This window comes from Manacus candei, unplaced genomic scaffold (assembly GCF_025592945.1).
Source record: "Manacus candei isolate 608988 ecotype Guabito, Panama unplaced genomic scaffold, ASM2559294v1 h1tg000045l, whole genome shotgun sequence".
NCBI lineage: Eukaryota > Metazoa > Chordata > Aves > Passeriformes > Pipridae > Manacus > Manacus candei.
The window spans coordinates 6,358,682-6,380,643 of record NW_026138093.1 but is presented as its reverse complement, the minus strand read 5'-3'; the positions used below and the strand labels follow the sequence as shown (position 1 = coordinate 6,380,643).

At 51.8% G+C, this 21,962-nt stretch overlaps 2 protein-coding genes across 2 annotated transcripts; both read right to left on the bottom strand.

Annotated features, from left to right (window-relative positions):
- Window positions 1–11,527: 11,527 nt before the first annotated feature.
- Window positions 11,528–13,713, bottom strand: LOC127475024 (zinc finger protein 239-like). Its single transcript, XM_051796326.1, has 2 exons — window positions 12,632–13,713; window positions 11,528–11,540 (listed from the first exon to the last, which is right to left on the bottom strand). Exons 1-2 carry the CDS (start codon window positions 13,399–13,401, stop codon window positions 11,528–11,530), a joined length of 783 nt encoding a protein of 260 aa, XP_051652286.1. The 5' UTR covers window positions 13,402–13,713.
- Window positions 13,714–19,854: 6,141 nt separating this feature from the next.
- On the bottom strand, window positions 19,855–20,616 carry LOC127475023 (olfactory receptor 14J1-like; the record flags this gene model as incomplete). The annotated part of the gene is made up of 1 exon (XM_051796325.1): window positions 19,855–20,616. A coding segment is annotated over one exon (762 nt), but the record flags the coding sequence as incomplete, so codon positions are not given.
- Between the last annotated feature and the right edge of the window lie 1,346 nt (window positions 20,617–21,962).

The window sequence follows — 21,962 nt, the reverse complement described above, 5'->3', positions numbered from 1 at the left end:
TCCAAATGAAGATTCCTGCCAGACAAAAGGTACCACCACAGAAAGTTCTTGTTCCCCAAGAAATGCTCAGGCTGCCCCAACAACTGCACCTCAAAGCCAAAGCTTCCAGACGTTTTTTCCTGCTGGAAAGAGCTGCTGTTCCGTTTTTACAGCATGGCCTGCAATGGCCTGTTACACCTTCTGAAAAATTTACTCCAAATGAGGATTCCTACCGGACAAAAGGTGCCACCACAAAAAACTCTTCCTGCCCAAGAACTGCCCAGCCTACACCAACTACACCTGAAACCAAAGGTTCCAGACTTTCTTTCTTGGTTGAAAGAACTGCTGTTCCCTTTTTTCAGGCCTGCGCTGCAATGGCCAGGCCCAGCTCCTGGAAAATTAAATGCAAATGAAGATTCCTGCCAGGCAAAAGGTGCCACAGAAAACTCTTGCTGCCCATGAAGTGCCCAGGCTACACTAACAATTGAACCTCAAAACCAAAGCTTCCAGACTCTTTTTCCTTAGGGCAAGAACTGCTGTTCCCTGTTTTCAGCCCTGCGCTGCAATGGCCGGTCCCACCTCATGAAAAACTTACTCCAAATGAAGATTCCTGCCAGACAAAAGATGCCACTACAGAAAACTGTTCCTGCCCAAGAAGTGCCCGGGCTGCCCCAACAACCTGAAACCAAAGGATCCAGACTTTTTTTCCTTAGGGAAAGAGCTGCTGTTCCCTTTTTTCAGCCCTGCTCTGCAATGACCGGTCCCACGTTCTAAAAAGTTGAATCCAAATGAAGATTCCTGCCAGACAAAAGGTGCCACCACAGAAAGTTCTTGTTCCCCAAGAAGTGCTCAGGCTACCCCAACAACTGCACCTCAAAGCCAAAGCTTCCAGACATTTTTTCCTGGTGGAATGAGCTGCTGTTCCATTTCTTCAACCCTGCTCTGCAATGGCTCGTCCCACCTCCCGAAAAATTTACTCCAAATGAGGACTCCTGCCAGACAAAAGATGCCACCACACAAAACTCTTCCTGCCCAAGAAGTGCCCAGGTGCCCCAACAACTGCACCTCAAAGCCCAAGCTTCCAGACTTTTTTTCCTGGTGGAAAGAGCTGCTGTTCCCTTTTTTCAGCCCTGCGCTACAATGACCGGTCCTACGTTCTAAGAAGTTGAATCCAAATGAAGATTCCTGCCAGACAAAAGGTGCCACCACAGAAAGCTCTTTGCTTCCTAAGAACTTCCCAGGGTGCCCCAATAACTGCACCTCCAAACCAAAGGTTCCAGACTTTTTTTCCTGGTGGAAAGAGCTGCTGTTCCATTTCTTCAGCCCTGCTGTGCAATGGCTCGTCCCACCTCCCGAAAAATTTACTCCAAATGAGGACTCCTGCCAGACAAAAGGTGCCACCACAGAAAACTCTTCCTGCCCAAGAAGTGCCCAGGTGCCCCAACAACTGCACCTCAAAACCAAAGCTTCCAGACTTTTTTCCTGGTGGAAAGAGCTGCTGTTCCCTTTTTTCAGCCCTGCTCTGCAATGACCGGTCCCACCATTTAAAAACTTGAATCCAAATGAAGATTCCTGCCAGAGAAAAGGTGCCACCACAGAAAGTTCTTGTTCCCCAAGAAGTGCTCAGGCTGCCCCAACAACTGCACCTCAAAGCCAAAGCTTCCAGACATTTTTTCCTGGTGGAAAGAGCTGCTGTTCCCTTTTTTCAGCATGCCCTGCTATGGCCGGTCCCACCTCATGAAAAACTTACTCCAAATGAGGATTCCTGCCAGACAAAAGATGCCACTACAGAAAACTGTTCCTGCCCAAGAAGTGCCCAGGCTGCCCCAACAACCTGAAACCAAAGGATCCAGACTTTTTTCCTGGTGGAAAGAGCTGCTGTTCCCTTTTTTCAGCCCTGCTCTGCAATGACCGGTCCCACCTTTTAAAAAGTTGAATCCAAATGAAGATTCCTGCCAGACAAAAGGTGCCACCACAGAAAGCTCTTTGCTGCCCAAGAAGTACCCAGGCTGCACCAACTACACCGGAAGCCAAAGGATCCAGATTTTTTTCCTGGTAGAAAGAGCTGCTGTTCCCTTTTTTCAGTCCTGTGCTGTAATGGCCGGTCCCACCTCCAGAAAACTTTACTCCAGATGAAGATTCCTGCCAGACAGAAGGTGCCACCACAGAAAGGTCTTGATGCCCAAGAAGTTCCCAGGCTGCCCCAAGAACTGCACCTGAAGCCAAAGGATCCAGACTTTTTTTCCTGGAGGAAAGAGCTGCTGTTCCCTTTTTAAAGCCCTGCTACAATGGCTTGTCCCACCTCCTGCAAAATTTACTCTAAATGAAGATTCCTGCCAGACAAAAGGTGCCGCCACAGGAATCTCTTGCTGCCCAAAACGTGCCCAGGCTGCCGAAAGAACTGCACCTGAAGCCAAAGGATCCAGACTTTTTTTCCTTAGGGAAAGAGCTGCTGTTCCCTTTTTTCAGTCCTGCGCTGCAATGGCCGGTCCCACCTCCTGGAAAATTGAATCCAACTGAAGATTCCTGCCATACAAAAGGTGCCACCACAGAGAACTCATCTATCCCAAGAAGTGCCCAGGCTGCCCCAGCAACTGCACCTCAAAGCCAAAGGATCCAGGCTTTTTTCCTGGTGTGAAGAGCTGCTGTTCCCGTTTTTCAGGCCTGCTCTGCAATGGCCGGTCCCACCTCGTGAAAACTTTAATCCAAATGAATATTCCTGCCAGACAAAATTTGCCACTACAAAAAACTCTTGCTGCCTAAGAAGTGCCCAGACTGCCCCACCAACTACTCCTGAAGCCAAAGGATCCAGACTTTTTTTCCTTAAGGAAAGGGCTGCTGTTCCCTTTTTTCAGCCCTGCGCTGCAATGGCCGGTCCCACCTCCTGGAAAATTGAATCCGACTGAAGATTCCTGCCAGACAAAAGGTGCCACTACAGAAAACTCTTCCTGCCCAAGAAGTACCCAGGCTGCACCACCTACACCGGAAGCCAAAGGATCCAGTTTTTTTTCCTGGTAGAAAGAACTGCTGTTCCCTTTTTTCAGTCCTGTGCTGTAATGGCCGGTCCCACCTCCAGAAAACTTTGCTCCAAATGAAGATTCCTGCCAGACAAAAGGTGCCACCATAGAAAGGTCTTTGCTGCCCAAGAAGTGCCCAGGCTGCCCCACCAACTTCACCTGAAGTCAAAGCTTCCAGACTTTTTTCCTGGTGGAAAGAGCTGCTGTTCCCTTTTTCCAGACTTGCTCTTCAATGGCCGGTCCCACCTCCTGGAAAATTGAATCCAAATGAAGATTCCTGCCAGACAAAACGTGCTACCACAGAAAGGTCTTGATGCCCAAGAAGTACCCAGGCTGCCCCAAGAACTGCACCTGAAGCCAAAGGTACCAGACATTTTTTCCTGGTGGAAAGAGCTGCTGTTCCCTTTTTAAAGCCCTGCTACAATGGCTTGTCCCACCTCATGCAAAATTTACTCTAAATGAAGATTCCTGCCAGACAAAAGGTGCCGCCACAGGAATCTCTTGCTGCCCAAAAAGTGCCCAGGCTGCCCCAAGAACTGCACCTGAAGCCAAAGGATTCAGACTTTTTTTCCCGGTAGAAAGAGCTGCTGTTCCCTTTTTTCAAGCCTGTTCTTCAATGGCCGGTCCCACCTCCAGAAAACTTTGCTCCAAATGAAGATTCCTGCCAGACAAAAGGTGCAACCACAGAAAGGTCTTTGCTGCCCAAGAAGTGCCCAGGCTGCCGAAAGAACTGCACCTGAAGCCAAAGGATCCAGACTTTTTCCTGGTGGAAAGAGCTGCTGTTCCCTTTTTTCAGGCCTGCGCTGCAATGGCCGTTCCCACTTCCAGAAAACTTTACTCGAGATGAAGATTCCTGCCAGACAAAAGGTGCCACCACAGAGAATTCATCTATCCCAAGAAGTGCCCAGGCTGCCCCACCAACTGCTCCTCAAAACCAAAGGATCCAGGCTTTTTTCCTGGTGTGAAGAGCTGCTGTTCCCGTTTTTCTGCCCTGCGGTGCAATGGCCAGTCCCACCTTTTTAAAAACTGAATCCTACTGAAGATTCCTGCCAGAAAAAAGGTGCCACCACAGAAAACTCATCTATCCCAAGAAGTACCCAGGCTGCAACAACTACAACTGAAGCCAAAGGATCCAGACTTTTTTTCCTTAGGGAAAGAAATGCTGTTCCCTTTTTTCAGTCCTGTGCTGCAATAGCCGGTCCCACCTCCAGAAAACTTTACTCCAGATGAAGATTCCTGCCAGACAAAAGGCGCCACCACAGAAAACTCTTCCTGCCCAAGCAGTGCCCAGGCTACCCCAACAACTGCACCTCCATGACAAAGTTTCCAGACTTTTTTTCCTGGTGGAAAGAGCTGCTGTTCCTTTTTTCTACCCTGCTCTGCAATGACCGGTCCCAACTTTTAAAAAATTGAATCCAAATGAAGATTCCTGCCAGACAAAAGGTGCCACCACATAAAGGTCTTTGCTGCCCCAGAAGTTCCCAGGCTGCCCCACCAACTTCACCTCAAAGCCAAAACTTCCAGAACTTTTTCCTGGTGGAAAGAGCTGCTGTTCCCTTTTTTCAGGCCTGCTCTGCAATGGCCGGTCCCACCTCCTGGAAAATTGAATGCAAATGAAGATTCCTGCCAGACAAAAGGGGCCACCACAGGAATCGCTTGCTGCCCAAGAAGTGCCCAGGCTGCCCCAAGAACTGCACCTGAAACCAAAGGATTCAGACTTTTTTTCCTGGTAGAAAGAACTGCTGTTCCCTTTTTTCAAACCTGTTCTTCAATGGCCGGTCCCACCTCCAGAAAACTTTGCTCCAAATGAAGCTTCCTGCCAGACAAAAGGTGCCACCATAGAAAGGTCTTGCTGCCCAAGAAGTGCCCAGGCTGCCCCACCAACTTCACCTAAAGCCAAAGCTTCCAGCCTTTTTTCCTGGTGGAAAGAGCTGCAGTTCCCTTTTTCCAGACCTGCTCTTCAATGGCCGGTCCCACCTCCTGGAAAATTTACTCCAAATAAAGATTCCTGCCAGACAAAAGGTGCCACCACAGGAATCTCTTGCCGCCCAAGAAGTGCCCAGGCTGCCCCACCAACTACACCTCAAAACCAAAGGATCCAGACTTTTTTTCCTGGTGGAAAGAGCTGCTGTTCCCTTTTTTCAGGCCTGCTCTACAATGGCCGGTCCCACCTCCTGGAAAATTGAATCCAAATAAAGATTCCTGCCAGACAAATGGTGCCACCACAGAAAGGTCTTGATGCCCAAGAAGTGCCCAGGCTACCGAAAGAACTGCACCTGAAGCCAAAGGATCCAGACTTTTTTTCCTGGTAGAAAGAGCTGCTGTTCCCTTTTTTCAGTCCTGTGCTGCAATGGCCGTTCCCACTTCCAGAAAACTTTACTTTAGATGAAGATTCCTACCAGACAAAAGGTAGCACCACAGAAAGGTCTTGCTGCCCAAGAAGTTCCCAGGCTGCCCCACCAACTGCACCTCAAAACCTAAGGATCCAGACTTTTTTTCCTTAGGGAAAGAGCTGCTGTTCCGTTTTTTCTGCCCTGCCCTGCAATCTCCAGTCCCACCTTTTTAAAAACTGAATCCTACTGAAGATTTCTGCTAGAAAAAAGGTGCCACCACAGAAAACTCATCTATCCCAAGAAGTACCCAGGCTACAACAACTACACCTGTAGGCAAAGGATCCAGACATTTTTTCCTTAGGGAAAGAGCTGCTGTTCCTTTTTTTAAGCTCTGCGTTGCAATGGCCGGCCCCACCTCCTGGAAAATTGAATCCAAATGAAGATTCCTCCTAGACAAAAGGTGCCACTACAGGAATCTCTTGCTGCCCAAGAAGTACCCAGGCTGCCCCACCAACTACACCTCAAAACCAAAGGATCCAGGTTTTTTTCCTGGTAAAAAAGAGCTGCTGTTCCCTTTTTTCAGTCCTGTGCTGCAATGGCCGGTCCCACCTCCAGAAACCTTTACTCCAGATGAAGATTCCTGCCAGACAAAAGGTGCCACCACAGAAAGGTCTTTGCTGCCCAAGAAGTGCCCAGACTGCCCCAAAATCTGCACCTCAAAGCCAAAGGTACCAGACATTTTTTCCTGGTAGAAAGAGCTGCTGTTCCCTTTTTTCAGTCCTGTTCTTTAATGCCAGTCCCACCTCCTGAGAAATTGAATCCAACTAAAGATTCCTGCCAGAGAAATGGTGCCACCACAGAAAGGTCTTGATGCCCCAGAAGTGCCCAGGCTGCCCCACCAACTTCACCTCAAAGACAAAGCTTCCAGACTTTTTTCCTGGTGGAAAGAGCTGCTGTTCCCTTTTTTCAGCCCTGCTCTGCAATGGCTGGTCCCACCTCCTGGAAAATTGAATCCAAATGAAGATTCCTGCCAGACAAAAGGTGCTACCACAGAAAGGTCTTGATGCCCAAGAAGTGCCCAGGCTGCCCCAAGAACTGCACCTGAATCCAAAGGATCCAGACTTTTTTTCCTGGTGGAAAAATCTGCTGTTCCCTTTTTTCAGACCTGTGCTGCAATGGCTGTTCCCACTTCCAGAAAACTTTACTCCAGATGAAGATTCCTGCCAGACAAAAGGTGCCACCACAGAAAGGTCTTGATGCCCAAGAAGTTCGCAGGCTGCCCCACCAACTACACCTGAAGCCAAAGGATCCAGACTTTTTTCCTGGTGGAAAGAGCTGCTGTTGCCTTTTTTCAACCCTGCGCTGCAATGGCCGGTCCAACCTCCTGGAAAATTGAATCAGACTGAAGATTCCTGCCATATAAAAGGTGCCACCACAGAGAACTCATCTACCCCAAGAAGTGCCCAGGCTGCCCCACCAACTGCACCTCAAAGCCAAAGGATCCAGACTTTCCTGGTGTGAAGAGCTGCTGTTCCCATTTTTCAGGCCTGCTCTGCAATGGCCGGTCCCACCTCCTGAAAACTTTAATCCAAATGAATATTCCTGCCAGACAAAATTTGCCACTAGAAAAAAGTCTTGCTGCCCAAGAAGTGCCCAGGCTGCCCCACCAACTACTCCTGAAGCCAAAGGATCCAGACTTTTTTCCTCAGGGAAAGAGCTGCTGTTCCCTTTTTTCAGTCCTGCGCTGCAATGGCCGGTCCCACCCCCTGGAAAATTGAATCCGACTGAAGATTCCTGCCAGACAAAAGGTGCCACTACAGAAAACTCTTCCTGCCCAAGAAGTTCCCAGGCTGCCCCAACAACTGCACCTGGAGCCAAAGGATCCAGACTTTTTTTCCTGGTGGAAAGAGCTGCTGTTCCCTTTTTGCAGTCCTGCTCTGCAATGGCCAGTCCCACCTTGTAAAAAATTGAATGCAAATGAAGATTCCTGCCAGACAAAAGGTGCCACCACAGAAAGGTCTTGATGCCCAAGAAGTGCCCAGGCTGCCCCAAGAACTGCACCTGACGTCAAAAGATCCAGACTTTTTTCCTGGTGGAAAGAGCTGCTGTTCCCTTTTTTCAGTCCTGCTGCAATGGCTTGTCCCACCTCCTGAAAAATTTACTCTAAATGAAGATTCCTGCCAGACAAAAGGTGCCGCCACAAAAAACTCTTCCTTCCCAAGAAGTTCCCAGGCTGCACAAAGTACACCTGAAGCCAAAGCTTCCAGATTTTTTCCTGGTGGAAAGAGCTGCTGTTCCCATTTTTTAGCCCTACACTGTAATGGCTGGTCCCACTTACTGAAAAATTGAATCCAAGTGAAGATTCCTGCCAGACAAAAGTTGCCCCCACAGAAAGCTCTTGCTGCCCATGAAGTGCCCAGGCTGCACCAACTACACCTGAAGCCGAAGGGGAAAATCCGAAGCTCTTTATGGAAAGAGCTGCTGTTCCCTTTTTTCAGCCCTGCTCTGCAATGGCCGGTCCCACCTTTTGAAAAATTGAATACAAATGAAGATTCGTGCCAGACAAAAGGTGCCACCACAGAAAGCACTTTGCTGCCCAAGAAGTGCCCAGGCTGCCCCAAAAACTGTTCCTTGTGACAGGTAACAAGGCTATAAATTTAGGTTGCAAGGTATAAAAGATTTTTTAATGCCACAAACAAGCAAAAACGGCTATCCGGGTGACCAGAGGAAACCCCTGTTCCTGCCGCAGTCCACAAGGGGGAACAAAAACAGCACTTATTATACCCTTCTTTACCACCTCCCCCCCAAAGTCATGTCATCAGTCCATTGGTGGAGATTTCACGGGCTGCATCCTGCTTGGTTCCCTCTTCGCGGGCCAGCTCTGGGTTGGTTCCTCCTTTCACGGGCCATCTCCATTGTTGAGGGGTGTCCACCAATAATTTTAAAGTCATTAGTCTCTATTAGGCCGTGGTTCTGGAAACTTCCATCAGGATGATGGTTGATCACCCGGACTCCTCGTGGCCGACCCCTCCGTATTGCTCCCCATTAATATGCTTAGAACAAACAGCTTCAAAGTACAATGTGCTAAATCATCATTGCGTTGTGGTTAAACAGTTTGCAGCTTACAGAACTTGTGGTTAGGCATTGCATAACACTCTAACTTGTGATTCCAACAAAGCAGTTAACACAATATAATAACTTTGTTAACTCTTTCTCTCATTTGAACAGCAAATTTCTTTAGATCACTTATAACACTGCTCCTCGCAGGTAGGATTTGTGTCTGGGGGTCTCAGTTTTGGGGGGGGGGGGTCTCAGTTTGGGTCTGAGGGGTCTCTGGGGTGTCAGCTTGGGTCAGGGGGTCTCAGGCTTTGGGTCTGGGGGTCTCAGGGGTCCCAAGGCCTCAGTTTTGGTCTGGGGGCCTTGGTTCTGGGGGTCTTAGTTTGGGTCTGGGGATCTCAGGTTTTGGGTCTGGGGGGCTCAGGATTTGGGTCTGGGGGTCTCAGTTTGGCTCTGGGGATCTCAGGTTTTGGGTCTGGGGGGCTCAGGATTTGGGTCTGGGGGTCTCAGTTTGGCTCTGGGGATCTCAGGTTTTGGGTCTGGGGGTCTCAGTTTGGGTCAGGGAGGTTTAGGGTTTGGGTCTGGGGGGCTCAGTTTGGGTCAGGGGGGCTCAGTTTGGGTCTGAGGGGCTCAGGATTTGGATCTGGGGGTCTCAGGGATCCCAAGGTCTCCATTTGGGTCTGGGGGTCTCAGGGTTTGGGTCTGGGGGGTCTCAGGGGGTCTTAGCATCGGGTTTTGTCCCCCACACCTGTGTCAAAATGTCCCCCGCCCCCCCCCCCCAACCAGTATTTCCTGTTCCCAAACTGGGACAGGGAACTGAAACTGGGAGGGGGAAGGGGGGGAACTGGGAGGGGCTGGGGGGGGCCCAATGACCTTCAGGTGGGTCTGGGGGACCCCCAAAGACCCCGGAGGGACCCCCAATGACCCCTCACAGTTCTGGGAACTCCCAAAGACCCCCCCCAGCAGGGACAGGGACCCCCAGTGACCCCCTCAGGGTCAGTCACCCTCCATGGGGGTTGGGGGGCACTGGTGACCTCCCCTAACCCCCCCTCTGTCCCCGCAGGCTCCCAGTGCTCCCAGACCCCCCCTGAAGGCTGCGCCCCGTGCATGACCCCTGGAGCCCCCCGAGACGCCGACCCCCGTGACTGTGACCACCGGGAGCCCCCCGAGCCCCTCCTGCTCCCCGGCCCCGCCCCAGGGGTGGCTCCGGGTGTGGGGGGGCCCCCCCTCCCGCGAGGGGCCCGTGGGGACCCCCCTGAACCTCGAGTACCACTTCCGAGGCCCCCCCGACACCGCCCTGACCTGGCTCCAGGCGTGTCCCCCCAGGCTCGGGGAGGTCCCCCGGAGCTGCCCCTGGCCCCAGGAGGTGGTGGCCACCCGGGGGGGCCGCCGGATGGACCGGGTGGTGCAGGAAGGGGGGGGAAGCTCCACCCTAACCTTCCCCAAACTGTCCCACAACGACTCCGGGCTCTTCTTCTGCCGCGTGGAGTCCGGGGGGGAGACGGCCCAGAGCTGCGGCACCTTCGTCAGGGTCCTCGGTGAGTGGGGGGCGTGGGGGGGTCTCACCCGGGTCACTCGGCCCTTCCCGGTGCCCCCAGCATGGTACCAGTATAGCCCAGTCCCTCCCAGTTTAACCCAGTCCATCCCAGTCCCCTCCAAGGGTATCCCAGTGCCCCCCAGCCCTGCGGCACCTTCGGGAGGGTCCTGGGGGTCTCGAGAAGGAGTCAGGGGGGGCTGGGGGGTCTCATCTGAGTCACTGGTCTTTCCCAGTCCATCCTAGTCCCCTCCCAGTATAACCCAGTCCATCCCAGTCCCCTTCCAGTATAACCCAGGACTACCACGAGCCCCCCCAGTCCATCCCAGTGCCCTGCAGTGCCCCCCAGTCCATCCCAGTTATTCCCAGTATCCCCTTTGATACCCTCCCAGTGCCCCCCAGTCCCACTCCAGTCCGTTCCAGTCACTCCCAGTATCCCCCTTGAGTCCCTCCCAGTACCCTCCCAGTATAACCCAGTGCCCTCCACTCCCTCCCTGTATAACCCAGTGCCCTCCCAGTACACCCCAGTGCCCTCCAGTCCCTCCCAGTATAACCCAGTGCCCTCCCAGTATAGCCCAGGCCCTCCCAGTATAACCCAGTGCCCTGCACTCCCTCTCAGTATACCCCAGTCCCTCCCAGTATACCCAGTCCCTCCCAGTTACCCAGTCCCGTTCCCACAGAGCCGGTTCCCGCCCCGTTCCTGGCGCTGAGGGAGAGCACCAAGAACCGGATCCTGACGGCGCAGGGGGTGCTGCTGCTGCTCTGCTCGGCCGGGCCGGGGCTGCTGCTGCTGCTCAGGGTGGGACACTGGGACAAACTGGGACAACTGGGACAGGGGGACACCAACTGGGACACTGGGACACCAACTGGGACACTGGGACAACTGGGACAGGGGGACACCAACTGGGACACTGGGACCCCCAGTTCTGTCACTGTGTATCAGGGAGGGGGGGTTACTTTATCAGGGAAGGTCCGAGATATACAGACACGAAAAACAGACACCGTTGCTAGCTCAACAAAAAACCCCCAATGTTTATTACAAAAGTTGGCCAAGAAAATGAACAACCCAAAAGGGAGGAACGAGGAGAGGAATAAGCCCCCAGTGGGACCTCCCCAGTCACCCAGCTGTTGCCTATAAAGTTATCTTACTGACCTAGCATACCTATAATTACCCAGAGCAGAAGCGGCACCCTCGGAGAGTCAATAAGTTAACAAGCTGGCAAGAGTCCCTGCCAGAAGGCAACGTTGTCCTTGAAGTAAAGCTAGCTCTTGCCAAGAAGGCACTATCTCCTTTTTAAACAATTAATTGAGAGACCACAACCTCCCCAGGTGTGGCCAGCACTGCCCCATCAGGGGTTCTCAATCCCTCCCCCTGGGTATGTCAGTGCACCCCTCCTGCACATGGGTGAGAACTTTGGAAATCCCCCCATGTGTGTCCTGGGGGTCTTTCCCAATTGAGTCTGGGGGTGAGCCTTCCTCCCTTTATCATCACTGTCTCCTCCAAATGCCCTTGACGAGCCATTAACCAATCACAGTTTATACAGAAGTTCTCCCTCCAAGGCCAAATTCACTGTTTTATCAGTGAACTTGGCAGGGAGAACTATAAACTACTGCAGGTGGCTAAGGCCAAACACAGACCAAAAATATCATCACAACTTCGTCCCAATACACCAGCACATGAGGGGAGGGGAATGTGTGGGATCAGGGCACTGCTTTGGGGCCATGCTGGGAATTCTGGTGGACTAAAAGACAAAGCCCAGGCGCTGTTTCCAAAGGAACCCCAATGAAAGGGGGACATCGGAAAGATGGGTGGACAAGTCCCGCAATGGAACTCTGTGTGTGCAGCCTCATTTTCTCCTTCAGCATCCACAGGAGAGGGGGCAAAAAGTGGGGGTTGGGAGCCCAAAAACTGTTTGGAGGGGAAAATGAGGATTAAGAGGACAATGGGAAAATGGGAGAAACAGGGAGAAGGGTGGAAAAGGGGGGGTGGTCTGGTGGGTCAGATGGTCTCATGGGGGTATTTGGACACAAAGGGGTGGGAAAGGGAGGTGGCCCCCCTGAACTCTCAATTTACTGTGGGGTGCTGGGGGCTGCTGGATCCAATCTCAGCCTTGGATCATGCCAACAGTTTCAGATTAGAGGAATTACAGAGGTGTGACTGAATCACTTTGGTCCCCCAGGTTTTAATGATGGCAAATCAGATCTATTGCTAGAAATGAATTTATTTAGAGATACAAATGATCAGACAAAAGATCTTCATCACAATTAGTGCACAATATACACACTAAATCTACCAGGACTACAGGATAAGATAGGACAGTGCTCTACACTAAAGCAATTGTTGAAACAATTCGACTAAAGTTGACACAAAAGCAATAATTCTTAATTAGAGATGGATGGAACTCCCCCAGACCAACGCTGGTGGGGAGGTCTCTGCTCTCAACCTCCAGCACTGACATTGGGGGGTCCCCAGCCAAGGCAGGAATCTCCACACTCCCCCCAAGAAGGGTCCTGTTGGAAGAAGCTGCCCCTGGGAAAGGGGACTGGCCATTTCTGGTGGAAAGGGATGGACTGACAGTCCTTGAATTCCAGAGGTTGCCTCAGCATTAGGGGGTAAATTTGGGGTGGAAGCAGTGGCTGAAGCTCTTCCCACAGTTGGGGCACTCACAGGGCTTCTATTACCCCGGTGGGTCCGTTGGTGTCTGGTCAAGTTAGAGCTGTGGGTGAAGCTCTTCCCACACTCCCCACACTTGTAGGGCCTCTCCCCGGTGTGGATGTGCCGGTGGGTGACAAGGTGGGAGTTCCGCTTGAAGCCCTTCCCACAGTCGGTGCAGCGGAAGGGCCTCTCATCCGTGTGTGTCTGCTCATGCCTGCAGAGATGTGAGCTGGTCATAAACCTCTTCCCACATTCCCCACACGTGTAGGGCCGTTCTCCAGTGTGGATGCAACGATGGGTGAGGAGGTGGGAGCTGTTCATAAACCTCTTCCCACATTCCCCACACATGTAGGGTTGTTCACCAGTGTGGATGTGCTGGTGTCGGATCAGGTTGAAGCTGTCCCTGAAGCTCTTCCCACATTCCAAGCACCTGAAGGGCTTCTCTCTGCTGGGAGGCTGCTCAGGGACCACCAGGTCAGAGCTCCCCCTCAAGCTCCGGCCGCCTTCCCAGCACAGGCTGGCTCTTTCCTCCTCAGAACACCCTGGGCTGGCTTTGGAGCCCCTCCTGCGGGGGGATCTCCGGCCCTTTTCCTCCCCGCTGCCTTCCTGCACCGGGGAGCCCTTCAAAACGGCCTCTCCCACCAGGGTCTCACGGGGGGATTTGTCCTCCGGGCTCTCCGTCCTCAGCTCGGGGCCTGGGGCAGGAAGCAAGAAGGACAGGCAGGGGATTTGCCTCCGGCCCACAGGGAAGGCCAAGGACATCCCCCCAACTCCGGCCCCGGCAGGACGGCGGCGCCAGCGGGGTTGTCCTGCAGCCGGGGCCATGCTGGGCTGACAGAGCCAGCACAACACCCGCCCAAAGGGACACTGACTTCCTCCTCACCTGCCTGGGGGGCCCAAGGCATCTTCCTCTTCCTCCCAGCCTCCTCCTCCATCCGCCCGAGCTTTGGGAAGGACAAATCCTGATGGGGGGAAAACAAGGGCTGAGCGTTTGGGCTTGGGGGTTCCTCCTGCCCAAGTCCATCTCTAGAACTCACCGGACATCCTGTGACCATAAAAACCTCCAAAACACCAAGGATCAACCCAGAAAACCCCAAATCATCGAGATTCAGGCAAAAGCCTATAAGAAATAGTGAGAAGACTCCTGCCCCCCCAAACTGAAAAAAGATTCACCTAAAAAATACTCTAAAATATGAAGATGAGCCCAAAAAAATTCTCCTAAGATTTCCCCTTCTCTGGTTTCCCCCCTCTAGGGTTCAGAGAGTCTCCCCTGTCTGGGATGCTGGGGGTTCTACCTAGAGATGCTGGGAGTGTTGGGGGTCCCAAGGCTCCCTTCTCCTCTGATTCTCGCCTTCGGGATGCCGCATTCCTAGAAATTCCCCCTCATCAGGTTCTCCACTTTGTTGTCCTAGGGGACCCCAGGGGTCCCCACTGTCCAGGCTTCCCCTTCTCCGTGCCCCCCCTCTCCAGGCTCTCAGGGCTCTCGAAGCTCCTCCCTATCTCCAGCCTCCCTCGCTCTCCAGGAATCAAGGCATGAGGACACCGAGGTACCCCCACGGCAACCCCGCTCCCGCTCTCCCCACTCCCCTCAGCCACCCCTCCCACCCCCAAGTTAACCAGCAGGGGAAATGAACTCAACTCAAAGGAGAGATTATAAGTCAGAATAACAAATTATTAAAATAATACAATAAGTACAATTATACAAACTAACAATTGGTCTTAACCCACAAAACCCAAATGTATAACCCAGCACCCTGGGGCATGGACAGAGTGGTGTTCCTTGGGCCCCCCCCTCCCCCCCGAGTCCAAAGTAAAGGGAGAAGGGAAAAAACCTGCTGGTGGGAGAGCTGCTGCAGTCTGGTCAAAAGTGGTGATTGCAGTCCAGTTGAGGCTGGTGGTCTCAGTCTGGTTGAGAGCGATGAGCTGCAGTCTTCCTCTCCTCTGGATCCCACGAGTGGTAGAAAAGTTCTGAAACTCCAGGTTTATATATTCTCCAGTTCAGGCAGGAATGGTCAATCCTTCCCTCAGAGCAGGGAATTCCATAAAAGGAATGGTCAATCCTTCTCTCAGAGCGGGGAATTCCATAAAAGGGTATGAGAATGTTCAGAGTGGGGAATTCCATAAAAGGGTATGAGGATGCTCAGATAGGGGAATTCCATAAAAGGGTATGAGGACAGGAACATCCCCCCACAGGCAGGCCCTCCCCCCCCCCTTGACAAGAGTTTCTGGGAAATGGCATGGAGGTCCATAGAATACACAGGTTTGGGCTATACCTATCCAGTGATGAATCGGTCCCAGTTGTTCTAACTGGGACACCACTGCTCTAATTCCAAGCCAGAAAAAGCCCAAACCCAGAACTCCACACTCTTATTTGTCCTCCAATGCCCACCCTAATCCCAAACCTGTATTACCAGTATGAAAAACCAAGCTTTAATCCTAACCCAGCCTAAAAATCTCTTCCCCTAATCATGAACCAGACACTGCCAGCAGAACAACAAACCTCCCAAAGTTCTGCCTAATCCCCACCCTGAGCTCTAAACCCCAAGCCCTTACCATTCAGCACCCCCACAGCCCTTGGGAGCAGGGCAAGGACCTGGAGGGCCCAGAGCAGGCCCAGGGGGTTGGCAGAGGAATGGGAGGTGACCTGGGTCTGCTCAGCTCTGCAGTGACCCCCAGGAGAAGGGCCTGGGCTCTGGCAGGGATGTCCTGTGGCACAGGGGCTCAGGATCCAAGTTCAGAAGGCCAAGTGCACATGGCAACAGCCAGAGCTGGTGCAGAGACATCAGGGAGGGTCTAGAAATGCTGCTGGGAGGGGGTGGGAAAGCAGGAGGGGTGTGTGCAGCCTGCAAGGCCAGAGCAGCAGCAGGGCCAGGGCAGGACAGCCTGCAGGAGAGATGGCCAAGGGCTCTGGCAGGGCTGCAAGGCCCAAAGGCACCCAGGCCTTTGTCCCCTTGCCTCTGGCAGCTGCCTCTGCCACTCAGGCCACCACAAGACACTTGCCTGGCAGGTTCTGCACTTGGGTTCTGCCTCGCCCCTCCCTCAGGAGCCTGGCAGGGGTTGCCCAGTTTTGGGCCTTTGTTGTTCCTCCCCCTCCCATCCCAGTGCCCCCCAAACAGCCCTGAGCCAGCCGGGAGGGACAGGATCTGCTGGGCCAGGGCCTGGGGCTCAGGCCTTGGCCTTTGTGCTCCACAAAACCAAGGCAGGCTTTGCTCAGCATTGCAGGGGCCTGCCCAGAGCCTTTGTCTGCCTGCACTCCTGGCCTCCAAGGAGCTGCTCCAAGGAGTCCCTGGGGAGGCTTTGGCAGTGCCTGCCCTCAGTGGGGCCCAGCAATGCTTCAAGGCACTTGCAGTTTGGCTTCTGACTTCTTCAGCAGCTGCTTCAATCTTCTCTCAGCACCTCAGGATCATGGGCTGGGCTGCAAACACACTGTGGGGCTCATTAAAATGCAGAAATCCCTCAGGATCTCTTTGTCTTCTTTTAATTGTTTCAAAGCAGTTTCAAAACAAGTCTTTGAAGTTTGTCCTTTTTTTGTTTTAATTCAATGATGGCTATTTTTTAGTTCAGAGAAGAGGTGATAGAGGTGTTCTCCAAGTGATCTTGATGCTGAATGTCTCCTCAGGAGATCCACACTGACCCGGAATGATTGACCTTGCTCCTCACCCCCCAACCTCACCAGTTCTGACATGGCCCATCTTGGACTGACAGCTGATGCAGCTCCAAACACACTGTGGGACCCAATAAAACACTGAGAAACAAATTATTTGTCTTCCTTTAATTGTCTTCATGTCTTCAAGACATAAACAACTAATTAGAGTTTTTTTGTAGTTTAGCTAAAGAGGAAAATTTTAAAGTGGACGTCACAAAAAATATATATTTTTTGATGAAAGGGAATGATTTACACAGAGCCTTGGGATACAAGAGGGTCAGGGCGGAAAGGATTTGGATCCAAAGATAAGGGGGCAAAAGAGATTAGTAGCAATTAATTATTCACCAATTGAACAATTATCAAGTGATTCAATAGCATTTGCTACAATTTTAACAGTGACTGAATTACAGATTCACAATAACAACATTCACACCACAGTCAATTCACACCCACACCCAGGCAGAGATGTGTGGACACATCAATAACTGGGTGTGGAAAGGTCCCTCTCCCAAATTCTCCTTGTCGTCAGGGAAACACTGCCCCAAATCCCTTTGTGTTTTCCAGCAGACAAGGGTCACAGCTGGAGGAGTGTTTGTTGAGGGGGATCAGAATTGTCCTGGGCATCAGGGAGGGTCTTTGGAGTGTTGCAAACTGGAGGGTTCCCGAGCTGGGAGAGGCTGCCAGAGGTGTCCCACTGAGAGGGAGGTGCTGGGGAGCTGCCAGGGCCTCCCTCAGCCCCGCTGGTTGTGGGCTCCCAAGGTGACTGGCTTTAGTGATCTGCTGAATTTCCATCCTGGTGTCAGGAATGACTGGAGTTTCCAAACTATTTGGGAATTGCATCCAAACTGTTCCATTTGGGTTATGATTCAGGCAGGGAATGTTCCAAGGTTTTTAGGCGATGACTGATTATCCTGTGTTCCCCAGTTCTTACACCCATCCCAGTCAGCTGGATGATTTATTGACAATGTGTCCCGAGGGGCGGCACCTCCGATGCCATAGAAACCCCTCCCCTGGATTAGGAAACCTTTGGAATTCAGGAGCTGTTCCAGTGGAGCATGAAAATGAACAGCAATTTTCCTAAAGCCCAGCCCCAAGCAGAACAAAGCCAGGCCCATCAGTGTCAGAGCAAAGGTCCCCCATGGCTGTGTCCCTGTGGCCGCTGAGGCGGCAGCGCAGGCCCGAGGCGGTGCCGGGTCCCGGTGCAGCCAGGGCAGAGCGGCGGCTGCGCGAGCGGCAACCCCGGCGGTGAGTGCGGCAGCCCCGTGGGAGCGGCGGCTCCGGGCACAGACGCCGGCGGCAGCCGCTGTGGCTCCTGGAACCCAGTGGCCATTGGGACACTGCAGGGCCTGCTGGAATCCAGGGGCCGGTGGGACACTGGGGAGCCTCTTGGAGCCAAGGGAACCCTGGGATGTTTTGGAACATCCTGGAATCAAGGGGCCATTGTGACACTGCAGGGCCTCAAGGAACTAAAGGAACCCTGAGAGTCTTTGCAACCTCATGGAATCAAGGGGCCATTTCTGGCAGGATGCTCTGCTCAGATAATACCTAAACAATGGTCAGAGAATGCAAACAATGCACACTCTCTGTGATGAGTTACTGCTGGTGTCAAGGTGCTGTTTTTAATGTTGAATTATGCTAAACCCAAAATGCTTCATGAAACTTCAAACACACATCCTGCTTTCTGAAGCAGGATTTGACAGATAAGCTGCTCCCTGGCCTGCAAATATGTCTGGCAGTCAAACCCTTGATAACTATAAAAGCCCCGTCCAACTGTCATGTGGCAGATTCTTCCACAGACTTCCTTGAAGTGTGTGGAGCTTCTGCCATGAAGCAGGGACAGCTCTTCATGGTCACTGCCCAGGGGTTAAGTGAAAGAGAGAGAACTACCCCCTGTCATTGTGGGGTGAGTTACCTCAATCTCTGCTTCAGGATCGTTTCTTTTTGCTGTCTTTGATCCAATTGCTTTAATAGAATGACTTTGATAGACTCCACTGTCCTATCTTACACTATACTGCTAGGAGGTTTTGGCTTTTATACTGTGCAGGAAATAATTCTCTTTAAGGTCATTTATCTGTTCACTTGTCTGATCAATTGTCTGTTCATTTGTCATAATAAATAATTAATTTTATTGAAATATTTCTGATTTGCCATCACTAAAACCTGCAGGACAAAGTGATTGAATCACACCTCTAGAATTCCTTCAATTGAACCCAAAATCTGAGCCTGAGATTGGATCCAGTCACCCCCAGGCTCCTCTCTGAGAAGGAATTTGCAAAGCAAGGGGGTCCTTTCTGCCCCTCGTAGCTCAACGAGACGGCTTCTGCCATCAGCTTTGTCTGAGCCTTCCACCCCCCAGCCCCAAGCCGTGACACAGGGGCATGTCTTGTGCATGCAGTGCAAACATGGACCCCTGAGCTGGTCATTTGCTGTCCCTCCTTGGAGGGAAGAACAAGCCCAATGGCCTGGGGTGAGAGGCCAGTGCTGGGAGCGGCGCTGGCTGTGCCAGGGCACTGCTGGGTGCCCCCACCCTGGGCACTCCCCCCCTTGTGCTGGTCACTGCTGTTTTCCTCTACAGGGCATTGTGTTGGGCACATCCTGGAGAGCAAAGTGGAAAGCAGATGGAAGCTTTCAGGCCCTGGTCTGAGGAGATGCCCCTGCAGGATGGCAGTACTGCTGCAGAGGTCAGCTCTGTGCCAGCAGTGCCCGTGGCTGTCCCTGCCTGCAGTCCCTGGACAGTCCTGCAGCAGGACTGGCACCGACTGCCAGAGCACTGAGGCCTCCAACAACACAGGGCTCTGCAGGACAGTGTGGAAGGGAAGGGAGAGGAGGCCATGGAGGAGAAGGGCTGCTGCTCCCTGGCAGTGCTGCTCTGCTGGGACTCTTTTCTGGCCCAGCTCTGCACAGAGGCACCGACCCTGCAGCTGCAGAGAAGTCAGAGAGGAAAGATGTCAGGCAGACAAGCCAATGCAGAGTTCTTTATTTGGCTTAAGCACACAGTGAGTCAATTCCCAGTTTGTACAGCCTCTGGGCCAGGCTAGAAAGGCAAACACTGAATTGAAAATGTTTTTTATATACATTTTTTATATGCATATTTATACATAAAGATTTTTGATTTGAACAAATTCTCACAAAAATAACATCCCCACCAGGAGCAAAAAATAGAGAAGATATGTGTTGTGGTAGGAATTCTTAATGATACAGCAGACATAAGAAGTTATCTTAGCCAGAAACCTTGAGATTTAAACACAGGGAAGCCTGTTTATATTTACTCTCTTATATTCTTATAGTATCTTTTAATTAAGTTGACTTCTAGACTCCAGAGGTAAATCTGTTTTATCACTCTGTTTGCCCCCATCTGCATTGTGTTTGTGATTTAAGTGCAGCTTTACTTTCAATACTACAAGTGAAAATTCTGTAGCAAGAAGGCCCTTTTTTCAAGGTAATGTACAGCTTTTATATACCCGAAATGGAAAGAAATATCTGTTTATCTGTTTAAAGAAAAATATCTTCCTAGACCTTTAACCCCAACCATCAATGGAATGCTTACCCTGCTTTCCCAAAACTCTCTATATAGCTAAAGTTATGTCAAATAAAGTATTCAGCTTTGTACCCACAAACTGGATTGTCCGTTATCATTCAAACCATCTCAGAGAGTTTGTTGCTTCTGAAAAACACCCAGTTATCAGTTTCCTCAGGCCATCCTTGAGCTCCTGGTTCCTCAGGCTGTAGATGAGGGGATTCAGTGCTGGAGGCACCACTGAGTACAGAACTGACACCACCAGATCAAAGGATGGGGAGGAGATGGAGGGGGGCTTCAGGTAAGTAAACACGCCAGTGCTGATAAACAGGGAGACCACGGCCAGGTGAGGGAGGCACGTGGAAAAGGCTTTGTGCCGTCCCTGCTGAGAGGGGATCCTCAGCACAGCCCTGAAGATCTGCACATAGGAGAAAACAATGAAAATGAAACAACCAAACCCTAAACAGGTACTAAACATAAGAAGCCCAAGTTCTCTGAGGTAGCCTGAGTGTGAGCAGGAGAGCTTGAGGATGTGTGGGATTTCACAGAAGAACTGGCCCAGGGCATTGCCCTGGCACAGGGGCAGGGAAAATGTACTGGCTGTGTGCAGCAGAGCATTGAGAAAGCCAGTGGCCCAGGCAGCTGCTGCCATGTGGGCACAAGCTCTGCTGCCCAGGAGGGTCCCGTAGTGCAGGGGTTTGCAGATGGCAACGTAGCGGTCGTAGCACATGATGGTGAGGACGGAAAACTCTGCTGAGATGAAGAATAGAAAGAAAAAGGCCTGTGCAGCACATCCTGTGTAGGAGATGGCTGTGGTGTTACGGAGGGAATTGTGCATGGCTTTGGGGACAGTGGTGTAGATGGATCCCAGGTCTGTGAGGGAGAGGTTGAGCAGGAAGAAGCCCATGGGGGTGTGCAGGTGGTGGTCACAGGCTACGGCGCTGAGGATGAGGCCGTTGGCCAGGAGGGCAGCCAGGGAGATGGCCAGGAAGAGCCAGAAGTGCAGGAGCTGCAGCTCCCGCCTGTCTGTGAATGCCAGGAGGAGGAACTGGGTGAGGGAGCTGCTGTTGGACATTTGCTGTTCCCTAGCACAGGGTCTGTTAAGAAAAGAAAAAGACACAGAACAATTAGGAGATACCCCTCTCAGCAAAGATACTCCATCTTTCATAGTAATCCCCCCAAACCATTTGTATTTCCCTTATACTGGCTCAGAGTGGTGTGAACAGCAAGAATTCTGGCCATGTGCTGCCAAGGGCTCAGCTTTGCTCTGCTGCAGTGGCAACATGGAGCTGGTTTGTGACAGCTCTGATGATCACAAGGGATGTCAGATGTAACCCACCTTTAATAGACAAGTTCCATTTCTGACCCCCTTACTCACAATAGCGTGCTCTGCAGAACAGAGGTTTCTATTGTCTTTAGAATAATTCTTCTGTTAGATATGTTCCACCATTAAATCTGCATAGTGTTCCTTTTAGGAGTAAAAATTCTCATTTTTATTGCTGAAAATGTAAAGAATCTTTAGAAAAGACAAGAGACAAAAGGGCTCAGCTCTCTGTGGTTTCAAGCAGAACCAGGAGAGTTGCAGAGTTCTTTAGCCTGTTTCCCATCTGCCCTACTCTTTACCTTGTGCTGCATTCACTTTGATTTCACACAAACAAATATTAAAAAACACACCCCCAAATACATGTGCAGTGATGAGAGCAGGACAATGTTGTTTCCAAGGTCAGCTCTGTGAAGTGTCCCCTGTGCCAGCCCAGAGGTGCAGCTGTGCTGGACAGAGCAGGACAGGAGCCCTCCTGCAGAAAAGCCAAGGGCTGGGACAGGAGAGTGCCCACCCCCAAGGGAAGGCTCAGCCCTGCCCAGGATCCTGTGCTCATTTCTGATCCTGCCTGAAATGTTCATCTCCGAGAGGAAAACAGTTTGAATTTCAGTGTAGCCTCCAGAACTGAGAGAACAATGTCTCTGCTACAATGCCTAAGCAGGAAACTACCAGCAGGACAAACTCCTTTCCTGTAGCCCCTGCCTTTTGTGAGCTTTGCAAAAAATTCTGCATTAAATATAGTGTAGTGATCTGGAGCTGTGAGCAGGTCTGACCCTGCAACAGCAAGACATGGAAAAAATCCTCTCTCAGCTGCCAGGTTTGCCCCTTGCCCAAAGCCCTTCTGCCCCAGCCCTGGCAGCAGCTCCCCGGGCCGGCTGAGAGCTGCCCCTGGCAGGCAGCAG